This window comes from Cyprinodon tularosa, unplaced genomic scaffold, assembly GCF_016077235.1.
Source record: "Cyprinodon tularosa strain WSP-4 unplaced genomic scaffold, ASM1607723v1 ctg464, whole genome shotgun sequence".
In the NCBI taxonomy this organism is placed as follows: Eukaryota; Metazoa; Chordata; class Actinopteri; order Cyprinodontiformes; family Cyprinodontidae; genus Cyprinodon; species Cyprinodon tularosa.
This window is the reverse complement of record NW_024039190.1, coordinates 187,554-208,971: the sequence shown is the minus strand read 5'-3', so window position 1 is coordinate 208,971 and position 21,418 is coordinate 187,554. Positions and strand designations below refer to the sequence as shown.

General features: G+C 37.3%; 1 protein-coding gene across 1 annotated transcript in view; it reads left to right on the top strand.

Moving 5' to 3' along the window:
- si:ch211-1i11.3 (mitogen-activated protein kinase kinase kinase 5) overlaps nucleotides 1–16,934 on the top strand; it is a 29,435-nt gene extending 12,501 nt beyond the window's left edge. The window contains exons 13-28 of the mRNA XM_038301267.1: nucleotides 1,228–1,312; nucleotides 1,576–1,709; nucleotides 1,990–2,117; nucleotides 3,510–3,646; nucleotides 6,867–6,972; nucleotides 7,095–7,252; nucleotides 10,292–10,484; nucleotides 10,581–10,749; nucleotides 11,060–11,225; nucleotides 12,136–12,321; nucleotides 12,402–12,507; nucleotides 14,087–14,333; nucleotides 14,936–15,048; nucleotides 15,662–15,756; nucleotides 15,847–15,923; nucleotides 16,440–16,934. Of these exons, the coding sequence (XP_038157195.1) occupies nucleotides 1,228–1,312; nucleotides 1,576–1,709; nucleotides 1,990–2,117; nucleotides 3,510–3,646; nucleotides 6,867–6,972; nucleotides 7,095–7,252; nucleotides 10,292–10,484; nucleotides 10,581–10,749; nucleotides 11,060–11,225; nucleotides 12,136–12,321; nucleotides 12,402–12,507; nucleotides 14,087–14,333; nucleotides 14,936–15,048; nucleotides 15,662–15,756; nucleotides 15,847–15,923; nucleotides 16,440–16,536 (2,197 nt within the window). The 3' untranslated portion in view covers nucleotides 16,537–16,934. The remainder of the gene's footprint in view (nucleotides 1–1,227; nucleotides 1,313–1,575; nucleotides 1,710–1,989; nucleotides 2,118–3,509; nucleotides 3,647–6,866; nucleotides 6,973–7,094; nucleotides 7,253–10,291; nucleotides 10,485–10,580; nucleotides 10,750–11,059; nucleotides 11,226–12,135; nucleotides 12,322–12,401; nucleotides 12,508–14,086; nucleotides 14,334–14,935; nucleotides 15,049–15,661; nucleotides 15,757–15,846; nucleotides 15,924–16,439) is intronic.
- Nucleotides 16,935–21,418: the final 4,484 nt, after the last annotated feature.

The following is a 21,418-nucleotide window of genomic DNA, read 5'->3' as shown; positions in this document are numbered from 1 at the left end:
GTGCTGCAGGACCTTTACCATATTAAGCCCATTTTCATTCCTTTCACCTTACCTGGCTTATTTAACTTTCCCAGGGCTTTAATAACATTAGTTCCTTGTCTGAGGTGGGATTTCTCAAGGACTGTCAGAGGGAATGTAACAACGCTGATTTTTTTATAGGTCTGAATGATTTCAGAGCAGTAGAAGGCACAGACATCCCCTAAAATCTCGTTCCCCAGGTTTGACATATCCTTGCCCTTTAAATCCTGGGGCTTTCAGTGGATAATGAGCAATTGATATTGTTGTTTTTTGTTGTTTCTTTGTTGCTGTTTTTTACAATACAGTGTTAAACCTCCCTAAAACTTTCTACCAGCTTTGTCTCTGATTCTTCATGATGCTAATGCTCACTCACTAATGTTCTCTAATAAATCTCTGAGGTCGTCACAAAACAGGTGGATATATTATGAGATTAAATACACACAGATAGACTTAGATTTCTAAATGCAATTATTAGAGTATCAGATTAAAGGAAACTAAATGCAAATACAGACCAGTTCTTAAAACCACTTGTTCCTTTTTTCCCGTCACATTTAACCCCAATAAGAACCACAGAGTTAGACTTAGACTGGTTTATTTTGTCATTTTGTATACACGAATGTAAACAAAAAGAAATTTCATTTAAAAAATGAAATTGTCTAAAGCTATTTTAAAGTGCAGCCTTGAAAAACATTAATAAATGCATAAAAAAATAGTAATATAAATATATGACTGTACATTTACAGTTCTGACATTGTGTGGTTTAAAAATGAAAATAATCAAATATATAGATCTATAGTCAAGTGTTTACTTGTTATAAGTAACATTTTTTTTAACCAGTACCTTTTTTTATTATTATTAAACTGAGTGAGTCCTGGTTCTGACAGAAAGCTACAACAAACATCCATGACTACATGACGTCACCGAGTAGTTACACATTTTTCACACCACATCTTTAATAGATATTCAACTTTACGAGAAATCTTGATTTATTCAAACCAAGTATTTGCAATATGTTATATTTTGATTTTGAAGAAAAGAAGTTAACTGTAAATGTCTTCTGACGTTAGAAGTCACTGGAATCATGTTCGAGTTATTAGACTTCTTGACTCAGATCATTTTTTAAAAACTGGTGGCCTTTTTTAAGTAAAAACTGATAGAATTATATATCATGAAGTGATATTAATTGTGTTTTCTGTCAATGTTTTCTAGTTTCTGCGAGTTGGTGAACTCTCTACTTCACCAGGCTGAAAACCTTACTCAGGACCCCCAACTTCTAACTCAGGGAATACTTGAGGTCAGTCTCAGTGTGTATTTCTTTCCTCTGACGTAACATGCTTTTTATTTTAGATCTGTCCAGGCTGTGAATCAAGAAAAGCAGCAGCGTTTTCCTGGAATTGCATTCCCAAGCACAGTGTGACTTTTCCAACCCTGCTTTTTGTGCGCTATAGTTAAAACAGAAGTTTAATTCAGAACTGCCCCTCTCATTATCTTCCTGTGAAATTCCCCACGTTTCTGTTTTTATTTCCAGTTATTGATGCCGTCTGTTTCACATTTCAGTTCGTCTATGAGACCAATGAGAATGGAGACAGGGTTGTTCTTGGGAAGGGGACGTATGGTGTGGTGTACGCTGGTAGAGACCTCAGCAACCAGGTCCGCATCGCCATTAAAGAGATTCCTGAAAAAGACAGCACGTAAGAGATTTAATCTCTTCTGTTTTTGTTAGACATATTTTTTTTAAAGAAGTTTTTCTTTTTACTTGCATACTTACTTTAGAGTCACATTACCAGGTGTTAAAAAAAATGCATAGTTTGTTGTGATTAAAGGATTTGAATGAATTAAAAAACAATCTTTGGAGTATTTAGAATATTTGTTGTAAATATCTGTGCTTCTAATGGCTCTATTTGAGTATAATCCTTGATTTCATGACTAAAACCCCAGTATCACATATGCTGCTAAACTTGTGTTACTCAGGTACTCGCAGCCGCTCCACGAGGAAATAGCTCTACATAAAAGGCTGAAACACAGGAATATTGTCCAGTATCTTGGCTCCATCAGTCAGGATGGATTCATCAAGATCTTCATGGAAGAAGTACCAGGAGGTAGAAGCTTACATTTAAAACTCATACAGCATCCTCTGTACCTATTCACATTCACCCTTCTTAAAATAAATCTGCTTATTACTCCAGTGTTAATACATGAGTGAATCTTTACAGATCAAACCCTTTTTTTTAACCAAAGTATGTTAAGACTTAATCAAAATAAATATTTTTTCCAATCTACTTGATTCGATAGGGGAGCACTTAGTCTTGTATTGTGTTAGATCACATAAAAACGTTCATCCTTACTTTTATCCGACCAAAGCAAATGTTTGAGGTATAGATCGAGGTGGTGTACCAAACTCTGCATTAGTCGTTTTGATGTTAGGACAGAGGAGGCTTTGTCCTGGCATGCTGACAACCAGTTGGAATGTGGATAGATGCAATTGTTGTTTTCTAGACCCCAATTAATTTGTTATAAGTGGGCTCTTTTTTCCACTCCAGCATCCCCACTCTGTAACTTGTTTTAATAGCATTTTTAGCTGCTCTAAATCGAAATTTAAGCAAGTTTAAACAGTTTCCTTACAGCTACTGCCAACCTATAGTGATCACCACATTTCAAACCAATTTTGAACGGCATGTTTTTCAAGGGATTCTAGGAGAAGTGAGCTTTTTTTTTCTTTCTACAATAAAAAGAAATTATGTGTGAGTATTTGTTATTAGATACCCTTTTATTGTAGCTGTTATAAGTGGAATCTATTAATATGACGAGGTTGCAACTTATATAAGTATGCAAGCCAGGAGAACAAAATGGTCCAGAGTGCTGAAGAAACAGAACTTTGGTACAAAATATTCAGTACTAGGCCAGAATCTAAAGCCCGACTGGAATTTAGTAGATTGGATATCTAATATATATCTAATCTATAATATATAATAATCTATGTTTATACATTTTTTCTTTCGTTTTTTTTTATATTTTCATAGGTTTCGAATTTCTAAAATGACGCAAATCCAGTAAGTGTTCTGTAGCAGACAGTAACGTTCTGTTATTATGGGAAAATATGTCATCTGGAGGAGCAGAGACTTGCCTGGTTGGAATTTCCAGAACATGCAGAGCCAAGTGCTGCTTCCAAGTCTGACCTCTTTTTTTTTTCAATGTAATTTTTTTTTGATGGATTGCTGCTCTTCAAGGGCTTAATGTTCTCAAAAGAACAAATGCTCACGTGACGATCTAACATTAACAGGAAACCGGTTCTAAAGCTTTAGTTCTAAAAATATCTCGTTTAAGAAAACATTTTCAGACAGTGATGTAATTGTATTTAAGGACAAACAACTCTAAGAACAAGTAAGCTATTTAGATTTTCATAGAAGCAGTCTAATAAATGACATTCTAAACCTTTAAAGCTTCTGCATTAGACCGAAATGTGACCATTCTAATATATTTCACTTTATCAGGAAGTCTGTCGTCTCTGCTGCGATCTAAATGGGGCCCTTTGAAGGACAACGAAGCCACCATCATCTTCTACACCAAGCAGATCCTCGAGGGACTAAAGTATCTCCATGACAACCAGATTGTCCACAGAGACATTAAGGTGATTAGTGCTTCCCTTTAACATACTTTCTGACGTCATGTAGCCTGTAAATACAGGGCTGAAGTTCTGTATGAATAGTCCTGGATCTCCTGAAGTTAATTATAAATATCTATTTAAACCCCCGCTAACGCCGTAAAATACAAAACATTTCCACGTTTCTTAGTAAAACAAGCTTATTTGTTTGAATATCTTCTTTACATCATATAAAAGTGGGGGCTGTTACGGGGGCTGCTTAAATTCACAAAGGTTTAAAGGTCAGTTTCTTTTCTATATGCTTTCAAAATGTGTAAAGCAATCAAGAATCTAAATATCTAAAATAAACAAGAGGTGACGGGGAGAGGAAACTTCACATTTCACACAGTGAATTCTTTTTGCACTTAATAACTAAAATCCACACCATCGTATTATCTGAAATAAGATTCAGGGCTAAAATAAACAAGAGACGATGGGGAGAGGAAGGACCTTGGAGAAGCTACATGGTTCAGTTGATCCTCAACCCTACATATATTAGGCCTTAATAACAAATAGCCTGCAGATAAAACTGAATAAAATGCATGAAGACGTGTATAAAACAGATTATAAATAAAAATGCGATGTCATTTTCTACATGAAATCTCAGTATGTATAACAATTATTCTATCAGTGGTTATAGTAGGATTTAAACATTTGGCAGTACAAGATAATCTGATTAGAATAAGAAATGAAGAAGAAACTGAGGAGGTGGACAAGAGGGGATTAGCTCACAATTGCATATTTTGATAGCGAATATGATCTGATTTAGTCAACAAGTGTAGTGTAGTTAAGACTTAAAGGGAACTCACCATACAATCAGCTTTTGTTTTGATGTGCAGAAAACAGTATAAGTAGGGCCTATGGGGTGCTATTTAAATGCTACTCTGCTTTTGCTTTTTTTTTATTAATTGCAATCATTGGTTAATTTTATCTAAAGCTGGTTTTAGAAAGTACAGCATCTCATTTTTTTATATGAAACTTACTTGAGGAAAAAAATTAAAATCGAATTTCCTTGGGGAAAATCAGAGATTGTTAGTTAGACCATATGACCCAGGTCTACAGGGCACTAAAACCAATTAGTGAGGGATTTAATTTAATCATACATGAAAGGAGAAGTGAGTAAATACTGCAGTCTTCAACCACTTGGAACATAAGGGAAAACATTGTGCTGTTTTAATTTTCTATATTATATGATTTCAGTCAATTCCAGTCAAATTTTCTGATTCATCATCCTTGCTCACTTCCCTGTTACCTACTGCTTTACAAATTTCAAAAGAGCTTCCGTTTTATAATTTATTCCTCAAAGACAAGCAACCAGACTGTGTGATTTGCTACCACTGCTGCAGCTGTCGTATAGCTTTAAATGCAGAACAACCAGATTCCACTATAGCTTCCTCCCACATGTTATAAAGGCTGTTAAACTTTCAGTAATCCACTCCTCCCACCTTACATGGGGAACTGGTCACTTCACATTTAGAAACTGTGAACTCTTTCTGCACTGAGTAACTTCTATCTGCACCACCATATGAGCTGTTCATCATTGCAACACATCCTGCTGCTACATGTGTTTCTATGTTTCTACTATTTCTGAACATGTAAAATGTTCAGAAATAGTAGAAACAGGGGGGGGGGTCTACATTGCTGACAATGCTCACAATATTTAAATTCTGTTTCTCTTGCTTTTATTTTTATAGTCTGTTTAAATTCTCTTTATTTGACACACACACTTTTTTATGTTTTTCTTTTCAGTTGCTATTCACTTGCTGTGAAATTTTGCTCAAATGTGCACTGTAAAGTCGTTGCGTTGTTCAAGAAAAAACATTTGAGACTCAGTCTAAAGTCTAGTTGATAATAATAAAAAAACAAGCCTAGAAAGACGCTTTGCCACCAGTGCAACATCGACTATATTACCGTATTTTCTGGAGTATAAGCCACTACTTTTTTCCCTGGCTTTATTATATGTGGCTTATAACAAGTTTCGGCTTTTCTGTGCATTTTTCCTAACCGCCAGAGGGGGAAGTCAGAGTTAGAAATTAAAGAATAAACTGGCTAATTTTCATTTTGCACAAGAACATGGTAGCAGCAGACACGACGGAGAACAAATGTCCCAAATTCACAAATTTTGCTATTTATTTGCCGCATTAAAACTGTGGAAACTATGAAAAGAGAATGGGCTGAAATAAAAGCCGACGAAGCCTGTCACTACCCGATCCCTGCCGGAAACCTGATTATTTTTTTAAAATCCGCATCAAGATATACATCTGAGTCGCCCTCGATTTTATTTTTGTTAAAAAGACCTAAATGACATTTTTCCCTCCCCCCAAATAGTAAACGTACTAAAATATAATATGTTAAAGCTTAATAATGTATTTCCTGTGAAAATAAAGGCCTTAAAATCAGAGGCGTAGATAAATTTCTTTCAGTTTTTAATTCTGGGGCGAGCATCTTTTCCACTGCATTACTTACCTACTTTTATCAATAATCATTCTGCATAAAATTGATATTTACAAGTATTAATATCTACATAAATTGATTATTTAATACGTTTTTATAAAAATAGTTATCTATGATTTCACTAAAGACTCCTAGATGAATGCAGAGACACAGAATTTTCTCTTTACCCGATAAAACACAAATTCTGCACTTACCATCTTTAATGTTAGTATATTAATGTGCATGATTACCACAGTGTTTTTGTTATCAAGTAATTATGCATATATGAAAAAATACTAAGTAATATATGAAAAATTTAAATGTTTGGAATATTCCAATTGATTATTAGGGGAAAAACAATGGTTGGTGTGGCCACAGGGATGGCCAATGATTGGCTAAGGGTGGCCATGGCCACCCCTGGCCCCCCATCTAGCTCCGCCCCTGCTTAAAATCCTTTCTGTTTTATCACTCGTCTCTGCCCGATCTGTACTGGAAATGGGATGGTAAGCTAACTTATCTAAGCTAAGATATCAGCGGCTTATATCCCGGTGCGGCTTATATATGTACGTTTCTAGTTCTTTCAAAAAATGTTTTGGGCGAAGCTTATAGTGAGATGCACACTGTAGTCTGGAAAATACGGTGCTTTGATAATGTATATAAAAACTTATGTCATATGAAACTTTCAATGTTTCAGGATCCTAACAACATCTCTGCCTTCTGGGGTTTTTCACCACGGCTTTTTTTTCTCAAATACGTTTTTGTTTCTGTGCTGCAGGGCGACAACGTTCTCATCAACACCTACAGCGGCGTGTTAAAGATCTCTGATTTTGGGACCTCCAAGCGGTTAGCAGGGATCAATCCCTGCACTGAAACATTTACGGGTAAGAATCAGATTGTTCCTGTGCTAAATTAAGCACAGGAACACATTCTTGTGTTTTTAGTTTTATGCTTATCCTGGTAGTTGGTTAAGAAGTCAGATTATTCACCCGCCTTTCTTTTAAAGGAACACTTCAGTACATGGCTCCAGAAATTATAGACCAGGGACCTCGAGGTTATGGGAAGCCTGCTGATATCTGGTCCCTGGGGTGCACTATCATAGAAATGGCAACAGGCAAGCCTCCCTTTCACGAGCTGGGAAGTCCTCAGGCAGCCATGTTTAAGGTAGGCAACAAACATGTTGAGATTTAATGACCATGGATGGTTTTCCCAGACCTAAAGAAATAATCAAATCTTCAGTTTTAGCGGATATTAAAAGATTTTCCAAATTATTGGTGAAAGCAGCAGCAGCTTTCTTACTCTCCTTACTGTAAACCCAGCAGTTTGATGCTTTTTCACTTTTCCCAGGCCAGCTGCTTTTCATCTTATGTTTACACTAAAAACTTCCCACATCAGCCCACCTCCCACGATATTTTTAGGTGGGACTTTTCCTTCAGAAGGACTTCAGTGGAGAAATGTTTCTCTGATGTTTCTTTGATAACAATCCAAACCTGTTCAGTCAATGTGAAAGGCCTTTCCTTTGCAGCATTTAATACAGTATTTTTTTTTTATTGTAGTGCACACAATGTTTAGTGTTTGACAAGTTTGGTTGCATTATGAAGATTCTGGAAATGTCTGCACTAATTATTGTAATAGCAACTTGAACATTGGTAGACACACTGTTTCAATCTACATGTTACAAATTATTATAATGTTAATGCAGCTAAGCTGTAGCACTCTTAAATTCTCAGGGCTTTTAAAAGAAAACTAAACAATCCAGACTGAGCATTCTATTACTGAATCTTGAAGTGAAGAAAAAGTCAAAGCTCCCAACAGAGGGAGCTATTTCAATATGTTTATCTGTTTTACAATACTTTACACTGCCTGAAAATGAAATTGTAATGTCCAGGTTCTGGTCTGAGCTCTGTCATGGCCAGTCAAATTTCTCTTGCATATGCAACCATTAGAACATCCCAACTCATTGTTGGGTGCGACTCAGTGGCTATGTAGTGCATCAATTTTCTTTCTTTCTTTCTTTTTTTGTTGTTGTTGTAATTTTCCTTTTTATTTCTCCCTTCTCTTTTACATTAAAAAAAAAGAAAAAAAAGCTGAACATCTAAAAATCTATATTTTTAAATGTGAGACCAAAGACCTTGAAAACATCATCCGAGAAGTGATAAGTGGTGGCAGTATCAGGTTGTGGCAATGCTTTTGTTAAGCTTATATCCCTTTAGAGCCTTTAAAATGTAGTGAAACACTTGATGCCGGGACAGAGGTTCACCCTTCAGCCCAATGACAACTAAATGAATATTTTGAGTTAAAGGTACACTATGCAACCGGTGTTGATTTTCCAGCGAGGCTCCCCCCAGAGGGCGAAAGTAAAAGTGCACTGTCGTAAATATGCACAGCTGTTCTCCTGGTTTCTCCGTCAAGCCAGGCGCGGTTGTTTTGAGCTTAGCAGACAGGCGAACGCAACGAATGACTAATGCTGCGTTCACACCGCAGCTGGCGCGACAGAAGCAGCGAGTTTACATGCAAAGTCAATGGTTGACGCGCGTCAAGGCGCAGCAAAAGGTTCTCGCGGCGCGTTTTGAGCAGCAGGCCCAGCGCGTCTGAGCAGCTGAAAGGCGCTTTTAATCATCTGACGCAGGGAGAGAGACACAGCGCTGATGATCAGAGGCTATGATCTCTCCTCTTAAAGAGTTTATTGACGCCTAAATTAACTTAAAATGCAGAAATCTGCCGGCAAAATATGCAGTTTGGATTATTTAGATGAAAAACACCTACCAGCTGCCGCGGTGAACCGCGAGGAGGTGACCCGGCCAGAGGCTGCTGATGAAGGGATCCCTTCCGTCGGCGCACCGCTGGTATGTGGGGGTCTGAGCGGCTCCGACAGAAAATATTGAAGGCAGGATAATAATCTGAATGAACTGACGGCACTGATTATGTTTTCAGGTGTATTTTCTCATTTAAACACATATTAAAACTACTTTATTCCAAATGATCACAGCAAATATAGCGGCAAGGCAGAGAAAGGATAGTGAAGCTCCGCCCAACGCGCGTCAGACACACTTTTGCACCGCGCACCAGAGCAGCAAAGCTGCTTCAGCCGCGCGTCAGAACTAACTGGTACAAGCAGCAAAAATGAAGCAGCAGACGCGATTTTGCTGCTTTTGCTGCGTGAACGTAGCATAACTGCACAAAGATCGCCACTGTGCTAGCAAAGAGCATGCTTTTAACTGGGGGGTGTAACCGTTCTCGCCATAAAGCAAGACCGACTCTCGTGAGACTTCTGAGCCTGTGGGTGTGGGTCGGTGCTCCTGCAATTGCAAGTGCAGTATTTCCCCCACAGACCACCAGGGCGGCCGAGAATACCTTTGTTCAACCTGAAATGAATCATTTAATCATCCAAAACGTTATGGAACACATTAATTAACTGAAAAATGTTGCATAGTGTGCCTTTAAGGCGGAATGATTTAGGTGTTAAAATGACTGAGTGAAAGTTCAGAACCAAATCCAATTAACAATTGGGGTACAACTTTAGGAATTTAGCAAAATGATGTTGCTGAAATGTATTCATTTAGTTCTTCAAAAAGCTTCAGAAAACTTTTAAAATGCAGTGAACGGTTGTCCCACATACTTTTCATTAGACCAACCTCTCTGTACTGTTCTTTCTTTATCTGATCTCATATTCTTACATTAACTGTTTTTTTTTAATTTATTGGTTATAAGTGGAAATTAATCTTAAAAGAAATAAAAGCTTTAAAACATCAGTCTGTGTGTAAGTAGCTGATATAGTGTGTTCAACTCAGCGAATTACTGGGAAAAAAACAATAAATAATAAATTTGCTATACTGTCAATTAAGCAATATAATCATATTTTAAAATAATGACCAGTTTATTTTCTACCAATTTCTCACTAATTACCAAAATGCATGTCTAAAGAAATCCATCAATCTTCTTCTGTGATAATTGCCTGCATTGACGCGTATTTAAAAAATCAGATAAAAATAAAACAGAGGAATTTTGTCTCTAAAGCCTTACTTCTGGTTTAATAAAGGTAGTGGTCGGCATATTTTATAGAATGCTGTAATCAAACACGTATTTATTTGTTTTAATAATATCAAAATGGCCAATAAATGATTTACTATCTTGTAAATTCATTGCATGCATCAGTTTTGAATATTTTGCAAAAGTGATTCATTCTGTGATTATCCCTACAAGGTGGGCATGTTTAAAATCCACCCGAAGGTTCCTGGGTGCATGTCAGATGAAGCCAAGGGCTTCATCATGAGCTGCTTTGTGCCAGACCCAGACGACAGAGCCACAGCGTCAGAGCTGCTGAACGACGCCTTTCTCAGGTCATCCTCCAAGAAAAGAACCAAACTCCCAAAGGAGCCAGACTTAAAAGAAACAGGTAACCTGATGGGAGGTCAACCCAGATGTTCCACAATGTTCATCTTCTGCTGTCTGAAATTGATTGCCCTGGAATTGTTCCTGTCGGGTTTTGCAGCTGATTACCAGCGGAGTTTATCTGTGCCCATCTCCATCTTCGTGGAGGACACAGATTCGGACACGAGTTCGATTGACTTGGCTTCTTCTTTGGACCTGAGAAAGCAGTGGTCATCCATCAGAGGGACGGAGATCTCAGAGAGCCCCCCCTGCTCAAGTGGCTTTCTGTCGTGAGTGAGATTTTTGCTTTGCATAGAGAAAAGAATAAAGCCGTAACCTTATTTCAGTGCATCGTAGCGAAGCACCGTTAAACCACGCTGAGGTTTCAACTTTATATTAAGGTCAAAGTTCTTTTTAATCAAAACCAATGGAAAGATTTTCATATAAATCCTACAACTGTGTCACGACTGAAAATAATCTATAACCCCCATTTTTTATTGTTACAGATTTTGTCACCTTTATCACCTCATCCTATGATTTTATTCTCTTCCAATTATTTTGTCTTTTTCCTACTGATTTATCCTTTATCCTGTTAAACAGAACACCATATGACTCTGCATCAGGAATGTGCAGCCCAGCCTCATCGGAGGAGAACATCGGGCTCTTTATGCTGCGAAAGGATAGTGAGAGACGAGCCACGCTCCACAGAGTCCTCACTGAGTACATCTGCCATGTCGTCACTAATATACAGGAGTCTATACCTCAGGTGTGTGGAGGAAAATCCCAACAGCAGCTCAAAATGTTAATAGTTGATATAAAAATTGTGCAAACCAACTTTAATATCACTTATGCCCTATACAACAAATATGTTTAAAAAATAATGAAATAGAAATAGTGGACCATAGTAATATGACTATGCACTTCCTAAAACTTATAAGTTCATTAGAATAACTTACCGTAAGTTAATCATAAAATTGTCCTCATTGTGGTTTTATATTATCTCCCACCTTAATTTGGCAGTATTTGCCTCCTCTGTTATGCACCAGTTCCTATAATTTATCAGATCTGTCCTTCATGGCTCTTTTGGTGACTTTTTCTGCCAAAAATATGTTTCTGAAAGGTCTGTTAATGTGTATATAAAACATTTGGCAGTGAGGTTCTGGAAGATTTTAGCTTTTTTTTTTTTTTAATAAAACCTCATTCATTAGTAAATTTGATGTTCCTTTCATTCAAAACACAGCCAGTACTAAGCAGAACTCTATCTATACCCAATACCTTCCTGGTCTAATTTTTATGATTTTATTTTATTTTATTTATGTTTTCATTCCCCTCTTGTATAATGTTTGTACTATCCTATGATATACAAAATGCTATGTTGTTTTTTTTCCCCTTCTCAACTGATTCCTTTGTTCATTCTAAACCGATCCTTTAAGCTAAAGCTTTAGCAAAAGGATACAAATGTCAGAAACGTCCTACTGCAACATCTGAAATATATTTCATTTTTGATTAGATGTACTTTAATTGATGGCCATTTTTAATACACCTGGACCAGATATTAAAAGTGGATCAAAATCTTCTTCATGAAACCGATGTTCATATTTACTTAACCATATAAGTTCACTTCTAAATGTGCAATTAGAAACAATGGAAATCAAGATATTTTTTTTCTTTCAAAGTGCGATGAAGGATCATCACTTCGAGAGGACCACATCGTCACCCTTATTAGCTGCCTGCGTGAAAACATCCGCTCCCCCGACAGAAAGCAGCTTGCTAGTGGCCTTCTGGAGCTTCGATCCAGTTTGTTAGCAGCAGCAATACCCCTGAACAGCCTGCAGGCAGTGCTCTTTAACTTCCAAGATGCAGTAAGCTACTTCTTCTGACTATATGTGCAACAGATGTTTATTGAAAACATATTTAAATTTTTTTTAACCATCTTGTTTAGGTGAAGAAGGTTTTGAAACAACAGCTTGTGAAACCTCACTGGATGTTTGCTCTGGACAATCTGCTGAGACAAGCTGTGCAGGATGCCATAACTGTCCTGCTGCCAGGTAGAGGACTGTTTTATAATACATATCCTTATATAACAGCGACTTATCTATTTGTAGTCCTGATAGGGATGTTTTCAAAATCATTGAAATGTGTTTCTTGTATCACTTCTATAAGTCATATAACTCATTCAATCACGCATGTTCAAGTATTTAAGCATGATTTTGGACTCAAATCTAACTTTGAAGGGCCATATAAAATAGGTTTGTCCTACATTTAAAATATTCAGTATCTAATATTAGGGCTACGCTAAATTCACTGAGTGCCAAAAGAGCCAAAATCTATATGAATTCAGTTACAATGTCTCGTTTGACTTTTGGTATGTCATGCTGGTCACAAGCAAACAAGACAATAAGGAATGAATCTATAAACAAGCAGTTAGAATCCCTGAAAGAAAACCACAAATATGTTGCCACTGCAAAAATACTTGGCAAACATAAAAAGCTGAATTTAGGAAACGGGATTAAATGTTCAGAATTTACGGCTGTTGTTCAAAATTATAAAAAAAAAATTGCCACATTGGTCATAACAAATGACCAGAACAACGAGGTTTACATGCCATTGTTGGTGTGGTATACCTAAAAGACCAATCAGCTTTATCCTTCAAAGCTTTAAGTGATTGGAAGAAACTCCCAACACAGTTCAAACCCCGTAAAGACTATAAAAAGTTTAGCATAGATTTCAGAAAACATTTAATACCTACTCAGATATGCCACCATTAATAAGTTGATGGAGACTGTAGGAAAAGGGAAAGGAGGGGGATAAATTAGCTCCAATCTGGTACAGTGCATCTTCTCAGAGTGTCACTGATTAATGCCAAATAAACTAAATAAATGTGCAAATATGCAGATTGGTAGCCCCTCATGGTTTACCTGGCTTATTGTAGTCTTTGTGGGAGAAGCAATCAACCACTTCCCAGTTCCACCTTTGTCTGAATTGCCATCCCCTGAAATTAAACTCTAAATGAGGAAACTGGTGGGTTAAAAATGTCCCGTTGACAATTATTTACATCCCTAAATAAATGCTGAACAAATGTAACTGATGCTTTTCATTTTTAAGGTAATCAGTGTGTAACTTATAAATCCAAGTCTATGACTTTGTCTTTTTCCTGGATTGTGAATATGATGTGATACAGAGGCCAGTTATTTTTAAACATCTCTCATAAATGTAAAAAAAAAAAAAAAACACTCATCTAATTATCTCTGCTACTGTCGATATTCTGTGAATTTTAAGGTACTTAAAAATGTTTTAGATTACCTTGATTATGTGAATTTAAAGCAAGAAATCAAATAACCACTTCTTTAAGTACTCAACACTATGAAGAGCTCACATAGAAAGAGCTTGAAGCTGTAATTTATTCTGCAAGCTTTGAAATAATCTGGAGAAGCATTTATGTTTTTGATGATTTTTACAACCAAATCTATAAGACACTTATAGCAGAGCTGTCATGTTGCTCACCTCCTCACCTAGTGTCTTACTACACTTTGGCTTGCCTGACAAAACCATGCACAGTGTCTTTAAGCTTAGGACACTGATGACATGGATGCTGTGAACTGATGAGTTTGCTTCTGCTTTCCTTAGAGCTGAAACTTCATCTGCAGTCCTCGTTTGAGATGGAGGACAGCATTCCTGAGGAGCAATCTGTTGACCCAGACACTCCTATAGTTCTCGACCCTGACCAGGCGGTGGCGCCAAGAGACACTCAGGAGGCGGAAAACGGGAATGAGAATGGGACCACAGAGAGTCCCAACTCCCTAAAAGCTGTCTTTATCGACAGCAACCGTCCTCTCAGCGAGAAATTGAAAGACCTGAGAGTGGAGACCAGGAGGTATTCTTTGGGATTAGGATAAATTCAATGGCAGCTATTTCTAAATTAATTCAAATGACTTGTTTTTTGTTTCTTGTTTAACACATTTTTTTTTCTCCAAAAAATACAGTGTGGTATGAATGTACATGAGTATTTTTACACTTTTAAACATAAAATACAAAACACAAACAACATAGTGATTTCAAGAGTATGAGAGGTACAGGTTCCAGACTTTGAGAGTTGGGAAAAAAAAAATCATTGCATTATTAGTGGTACGACAGGTTTCCAACGTTAAGTGAATATGGGTATTTGTAGTCTCAGAGAATATGTTATATCTGTTCCATTTGGTATATGTCCCAGACCTTCTGAATGCATATATTGTAGGAAGGGGGCTCAGGTTTGAGCCATCTCATTGTTATACATTTTAGAGCAGCTGTTAATAATATTTTCAAAAGATATTTTTAGATGACTTGTTTTTAACCTAATATTTGTAATATATTAAAACTATGTTTAGATGTTAACATGTGAAACACATTACAGACATTGCTGTTTGACATAGGAAATGCTTATGTTTTCCACTGAGTGCTGATCATTTTGTGTGATTTTTTATCTTTTTTTCCCAGACTGCTGAATGAGCTGAGTGAGAAGGAAGAAGAGTACCAGGGGCTCCTGAGAAACTCTGTGCTGAAAAAACAGGAGCAGATAGATGAGCTGAGGAAAATGTTCACCGATGATGGTAAAGCTGATATTAGCTCTTTAACCATTATTATTGTGTTCTAAATCTGTGGCTTAAACTGCATTTAACATTCACAAAATGGTATCAAATGAATTTTTAACATATATTCTCTAAGGGATGTGAAGCTCTGGGTTAGAGACAGTTTTGCTGCCTTACCTGGATAAGTTTCTCTTAGAATGAAAATTACTGTTGATTGATTAGCAGGTGCATATTTAGTCCAAGGCCCACCTAAAGACAGTATTCTGAATGGGATTTTTAAAACCTTTCAGTCCATAGAAGCTCATTTTTTAGAAGGAACCCCACTGTGTAAACAGTGACATCAGAGAACCAAGCCCTGGTGGCAATCATCATCATTTAACTCCTGCGGCAGCCAGTCTTTACCACGCCTCTGTTTCAGGCATGTTTCTGACTGGACTGGTTTCCGTCTGAGGCGTGGGCTTCAGATCAGCAGCTAATACGCCCAAACTCGACTTTGTAGCTTTACTAATGATTATAACATCTGCCTGGAGAGACAAAATAGTTGGGTGTAAGATTAACATCAACTAATGCTCTTAATAAATCTAATCTGTGATAAGATTGGTCATGATCTAACTGTGCTGCCATTGCCTTACAGAGAGCAGTTTGAACTCAAAAAAAGACTCTAAAGAGACTAAAGGTTTGGTTTGCTGGCTCAGATCTGTTCCTGTGGATCAAGAAACCATCGATAAGGTAAGCCCAGCTGAAGGTTTTTCTTTCTTTTAGTGTATGGCCAGTATTAATCATCTCTGTTTAGCTCACAAAGCCTCTCTTATTTATTAGCTGCTCTCTCATGAATTCACCTTGGACTGTCTCCTCCACATCGCCTCCAGGGATGACTTGATGTACTGTGGGTTAAGGTGAGCTGCCTCTGCACATCATCTTCACACAATCTGCCATGCAGAAACAGGAACGGGAGCATGTCATGCTTCAATGGCAGTAACAGTTTTTTATAATTGATGCCCTGGGTGAGCCTCTCCTTCTGGAGCCCCACAAACAGCTGGAATCACACCCACACACCTGGCTAGGCCCATTAACTTCTGCATACCATCAAACACTAAATAGATAGAAGTATCAGACTCAAAAAAAATGACTTCAACATAATTTTTTAGAAAAAAAAAATGTTTTTTTTTTCACCGATAGAGCTTTAAGTGTAGACCCTCTCTGGTTTAACAAAATAACAAAAACATATTTTTCTTTGTCTTGTGTTGCCCACCCCACCCCCTATGGCTATGCTGCCCTGGTCAGAGAGCCATATTCCCAATTTCAAAAGCTGCCATTGAACACAAAAATATTCTCTACAGAAAAAAAAAAACAGTTTTGTCTGGAGAATCTCTTCTCCGGTGGTCGTGACTCATCTTAAATTGCTTTTTCAGGGGCGCAATGCTGTGTCGACTCTGGGCGGCCATTGTGGCTCGGAGGAAGACCCATCTAAACACGCACATCAAGGACAGCGAGGACACCCAGCTTTAACGGCTGCTAAATTAAACGTCTAAGGACAGTTTACCTGACAGGCTGGCCCTGTGTGACTTGGAGGAAAAGCTGCTGATTGAAAGCAGATCTTAGTTACTGTGAATTAATTTAGGAAATATAAACATTTGTGTATGTAAGTAGAAATGAATATTTTTTAGTTATATTTTAGATGTATGTTTTCTAAATATCCTCAGGGCTTTAGTGTGTGGATTTGTATTTATTAGATAAAGAAACCTAGATGAGTATTAATATGTGGAAAAATGACCAACTTTTTAAACTTTTTTTATTTCTAAAGACAGAAACTAGTTTAACTTATAAACACTTTTAGGACAAACCACCCTGATTTGTATTGTACTGCATAGAAAATGAATTTATATAATAAAACTGTATTGTCCTCATGCTGCTGTTTATTTGGTTGTTTTCTGCCGGAGGGACATAGCATGGAAGAAGTGAGGTGGTGAACACTCATGAAATTCCACATCCGTGTCCTCATCTGTTTTCACAATGTTGACATCTCCTTAGAAACAGCCACATGAACTTCGTGTGACAGCACAACCGAACGTATGCATGTAATCTCCTCTTTATAGAAGATCTTTCTGTTTTAACTATCACACATTATGTGTAAATACACAAAAACACGCATTCAACAAATACAAAAGTTTGTTTTATTTTATATATTTTGCATTAATTGCTGAAGGTGAAACTTAAACAGACTCTTACAGTTTGGTGTTTAAGCCTTAAACAATTGTTTGCTATTAGGGTGTTTTTCTTCCTGTTTTCTTCACTTGTATGTTTGCGCCTATATGTTCCAGTCTCCCTCTGTGCTTGGATACGTTTATTTAGGATATGGGTTTTGCTGCATGACTGGTGTTGATGTTATTTGCTCAGGAAATGAGAAGCTTGAGACAATTTAGAAAAAGTATAGCTTCTGAATCATTGAAACAGCTGAAGAGTCGTCCTGTTACATGCAACTCATCATTGGTGAGTCACTGATAAGGAGTTTTAAAGCTCCTGAATCCTGTTTTAGTTACTGAAAAGAATAGATGAATCAAGTGACTTATTATACTTATAAACAAAGCTCACTTACCTCTGGTTAAACAGCTCTGGACTCTGAACTACTGTTTTTGCATTGTCTTCCTTTTCTTGGAAAAACTCAATTATTGCTAAATATACTGAATGTTGATGAAGTGCTGCATCCAAACACATTTTGTATTGACATCTTTTATTTATCCAGGTAAATCAAAGCCTCATTGAGATTTTTATTTTTTTTTTTTGCAGAAAAAAAATCCCCAAAAAATAAAAATGCTTTGCATAAAATGGCAAAAAAAAAAATCTAAAATGGAATCACATTTACTCTCTTCTTCTTTTTATTAGCAACTGGACCACCTCCCGCTGGGACGAGTCTGTGACGCCTCCTAAGGGGGGGTCCGGGGGACATTTGCAAAGATGTCCAGTCCACCTAAGCTGTGTCCTTTCAATCTACTCCGAGCTTCTTTCAGATGTCCAAACTCCTCATCCTGTCTGTAAGAGAGAGCACAGTCTCCCTGTGGCGATTTCAGCCCCTATCCAGGGTGTCATTCTTTCAGTTATGATTCAGATTTCATGACCATATGTTAGGGTAGGAACGTAGATCGACGGATAAATTGAGACTTTTTCCTTCCTGTTTTGCTCGCTTTAGCAAAGGAAACCAATGAAGTGTTTATATTATTACAGCATCTTTTGATCTCCTGCTCCATTCTCTCCTCACGGCTGACCAGGACCCCAAGATACTTGAACTTAACATCATTAATGACAAGTTTCATGTCCTTGACCACAGAAGAAAAATATAACCCTTTTGTAAAATAACAAAATAAAGAACTAAAGCGTACAGATCTGTAGAGAAACAGAAGGCTGGGTAAATTAAACATGCATTTTTTAATTATATTTTATGATAGACATTTCAGCACACAACATTATTTTAAAAAATCATGTTATCATATGGTAGAATATTTCAGTCCAGGTTGGACCAGCTGATATATTGTTACTTTTTTTGTCTTAGTTCTAAGGGAAATGCTTTCTTTGTGTTTTAATATTCAACGAATCTATTTTTCAAAGATCCACAGTACAGTATAAAATTGGTCTGATCAATCTATAGATGGACAGTTGATGAAATTTTATTCAGCCTTCTAAAAGCCCTTCTGAAAATATCTAATTCTGAAGATATGGGTTATTAGCACGGTTTTGCAAAATACAGTACAGTAGCAAGCCAAAGAGAAAAATGACGTTTACATAAGGAATTGAGCACCAGCCTTTATGGGCCTGGCCGTCCTACACAAGTTGTTAATTTGAAGCACTTTTTCTGCAAAACATTCAATGTATTTGAACATCTGGGATTGTAGAGGATTAGAAAAAAAAATAAAGACGGTATTAATGGTAAACCAATTCGAAAAAAGAAAGTTAAAGTTATATTGTGTTATGAGGGTCCCCTTACATGACCAAAGTGGCACATAACAGTATTAAAAGGCTGCTTTCCCTTCATATTTTTTTAAGGTTATCCATCTTAAATTATTTGGTAATAAAAAACAAATCCTGCTTCACCTTCAGCATAAAGATAACCGCACAATTTATTCTTACATTAAATAGTTGATGCTGAACAAATGAGGAAGTGCTCCAATAATTTAAGTCAGACATTGTTTTCACCTTGTGTCCTTGAAGGCTTCACAACCATCAGATCCGCTCACCATAGTCACTCAATAGCCCACTGTAAATTCTTGCTGAATGTATAGTTAAGAACACACACAGAACATGCTCTGCATTAGGATTTTCTACAGGTGCTGGTCATAAAATTAGAATATCATGAAAAAGTAGATTGATTTCAGTAATTCCATTTAAAAAGTGAAACTTGTATATTATATTCATACATTACATACAAACTCATATATTTCAGATGTTTATTTTGTTTAATTTTGATGATTACAAATGACAACAAATGAAAATCTCAAATTCATCATATCAGAAAATTAGAATATTGTGAAAAGGTTCAAAATTGATGGCCCCTGGTGCCACACTCTAATCAGCTAATTAACTCAAACCACCTGCAAAAGCCTTTAAATGGTCTTTCAGTCTAGTTCTATAGGCTACACAATCATGGGGAAGACTGCTGACTTGACAGTTGTCCAAAAGACGACCATCGACACCTTGCACAAGGAGGGCAAGACACAAAAGGTCATCGCTAAAGAGGCTGGCTGTTCACAGAGCTCGGTGTCCAAGCACATTAATAGAGAGGCGAAGGGAAGGAAAAGATGTGGTCGAAAAAAGTGTACAAGCAAGAGAGATAACCGCACCCTGGAGAGGATTGTGAAACAAAACCCATTCAAAAATGTGGGGGAGATTCACAAAGAGTGGACTGCAGCTGGAGTGAGTGCTTCAAGAACCACCACACACAGACGTATGAAAGACATGGGTTTCTGCTGTCGCATTCCTTGTGTCAAGCCACTCTTGAACCACAGACAGCGTCAGAAGCGTCTTGCCTGGGCTAAAGAGAAACAGGACTGGACTGCTGGTGAGTGGTCCAAAGTCATGTTCTCTGATGAAAGTAAATTTTGCATTTCCTTTGGAAATCAAGGTCCCAGAGTCTGGAGGAAAAGAAGAGAGGCACTTCATCCACGTTGCTTGAAGTCCAGTGTAAAGTTTCCACAGTCAGTGATGGTTTGGGGTGCCATGTCATCTGCTGGTGTTGGTCCATTGTGTTTTCTGAGGTCCAGGGTCAACGCAGCCACATACCAGGAAGTTTTAGAGCACTTCATGCTTCCTGCAGCTGACCAACTTTTTGGAGATGCAGATTTCATTTTCCAACAGGACTTGGCACCTGCACACAGTGCCAAAGCTACCAGTACCTGGTTGAAGGACCATGGTATCCCTGTTCTTAATTGGCCAGCAAACTCTCCTGACCTTAACCCCATAGAAAATCTATGGGGTATTGTGAAGAAGAAGATGCAATACACCAGACCCAACAATTCAGAAGAGCTAAAAGCCACTATTAGAGCAACCTGGGCTATCATAACACCTGAGCAGTGCCACAGACTGATCGACTCCATACCACGCCGCATTGCTGCAGTAATACAGGCCAAAGGAGGCCCAACTAAATACTGAGTGCTGTACATGCTCATACTTTTCATGTTCATACTTTTCAGTTGGCCAACATTTCTATAAATCCTTTGTTTTTATTGGTCTTCAGTAATATTCTAATTTTCTGATATGATGAATTTGAGATTTTCATTTGTTGTCATTTGTAATCATCAAAATTAAACAAAATAAACATCTGAAATATATGAGTTTGTATGTAATGTATGAATATAATATACAAGTTTCACTTTTTAAATGGAATTACTGAAATCAATCTATTTTTTCATGATATTCTAATTTTATGACCAGCACCTGTACATGTTGGAGTTAGAAATAAATATTCTATATTTAGTCTTTTCTGAGGCAAGATGACCACATGCTGTTAATGCTAGTCTGGAACACTAACTGAGTCACTGAGCCTGTGTGCAACTGCGTGGCAAAAGATGTCACCTTAAATTAATTTTCTATTGCAGAAATTTTTATCTGATGAGTCAACCACCCATTTTCCAATAAGCTTTATAGCACAGCAGCATTGACCTTGCCTATACCTAATAATGTGCAGCCTGCAAGTTCAGATCAGAGGCGAGGTGTCAACACTGAATGTCTAGCGAGCCAAAGCATTACAGGTCTTAAGTAACACTGTTTCTAATTTCTAATTGCTTTTGGGGATTATAGAAGAATCTTGATGTGCAAGTTATTATTTCTTTTCTTCCTGCCTTCTGAATGACATTTGAAAAGCAACATGAGTGTAGTGCAGGAAAGCCATGCATGTAAAACA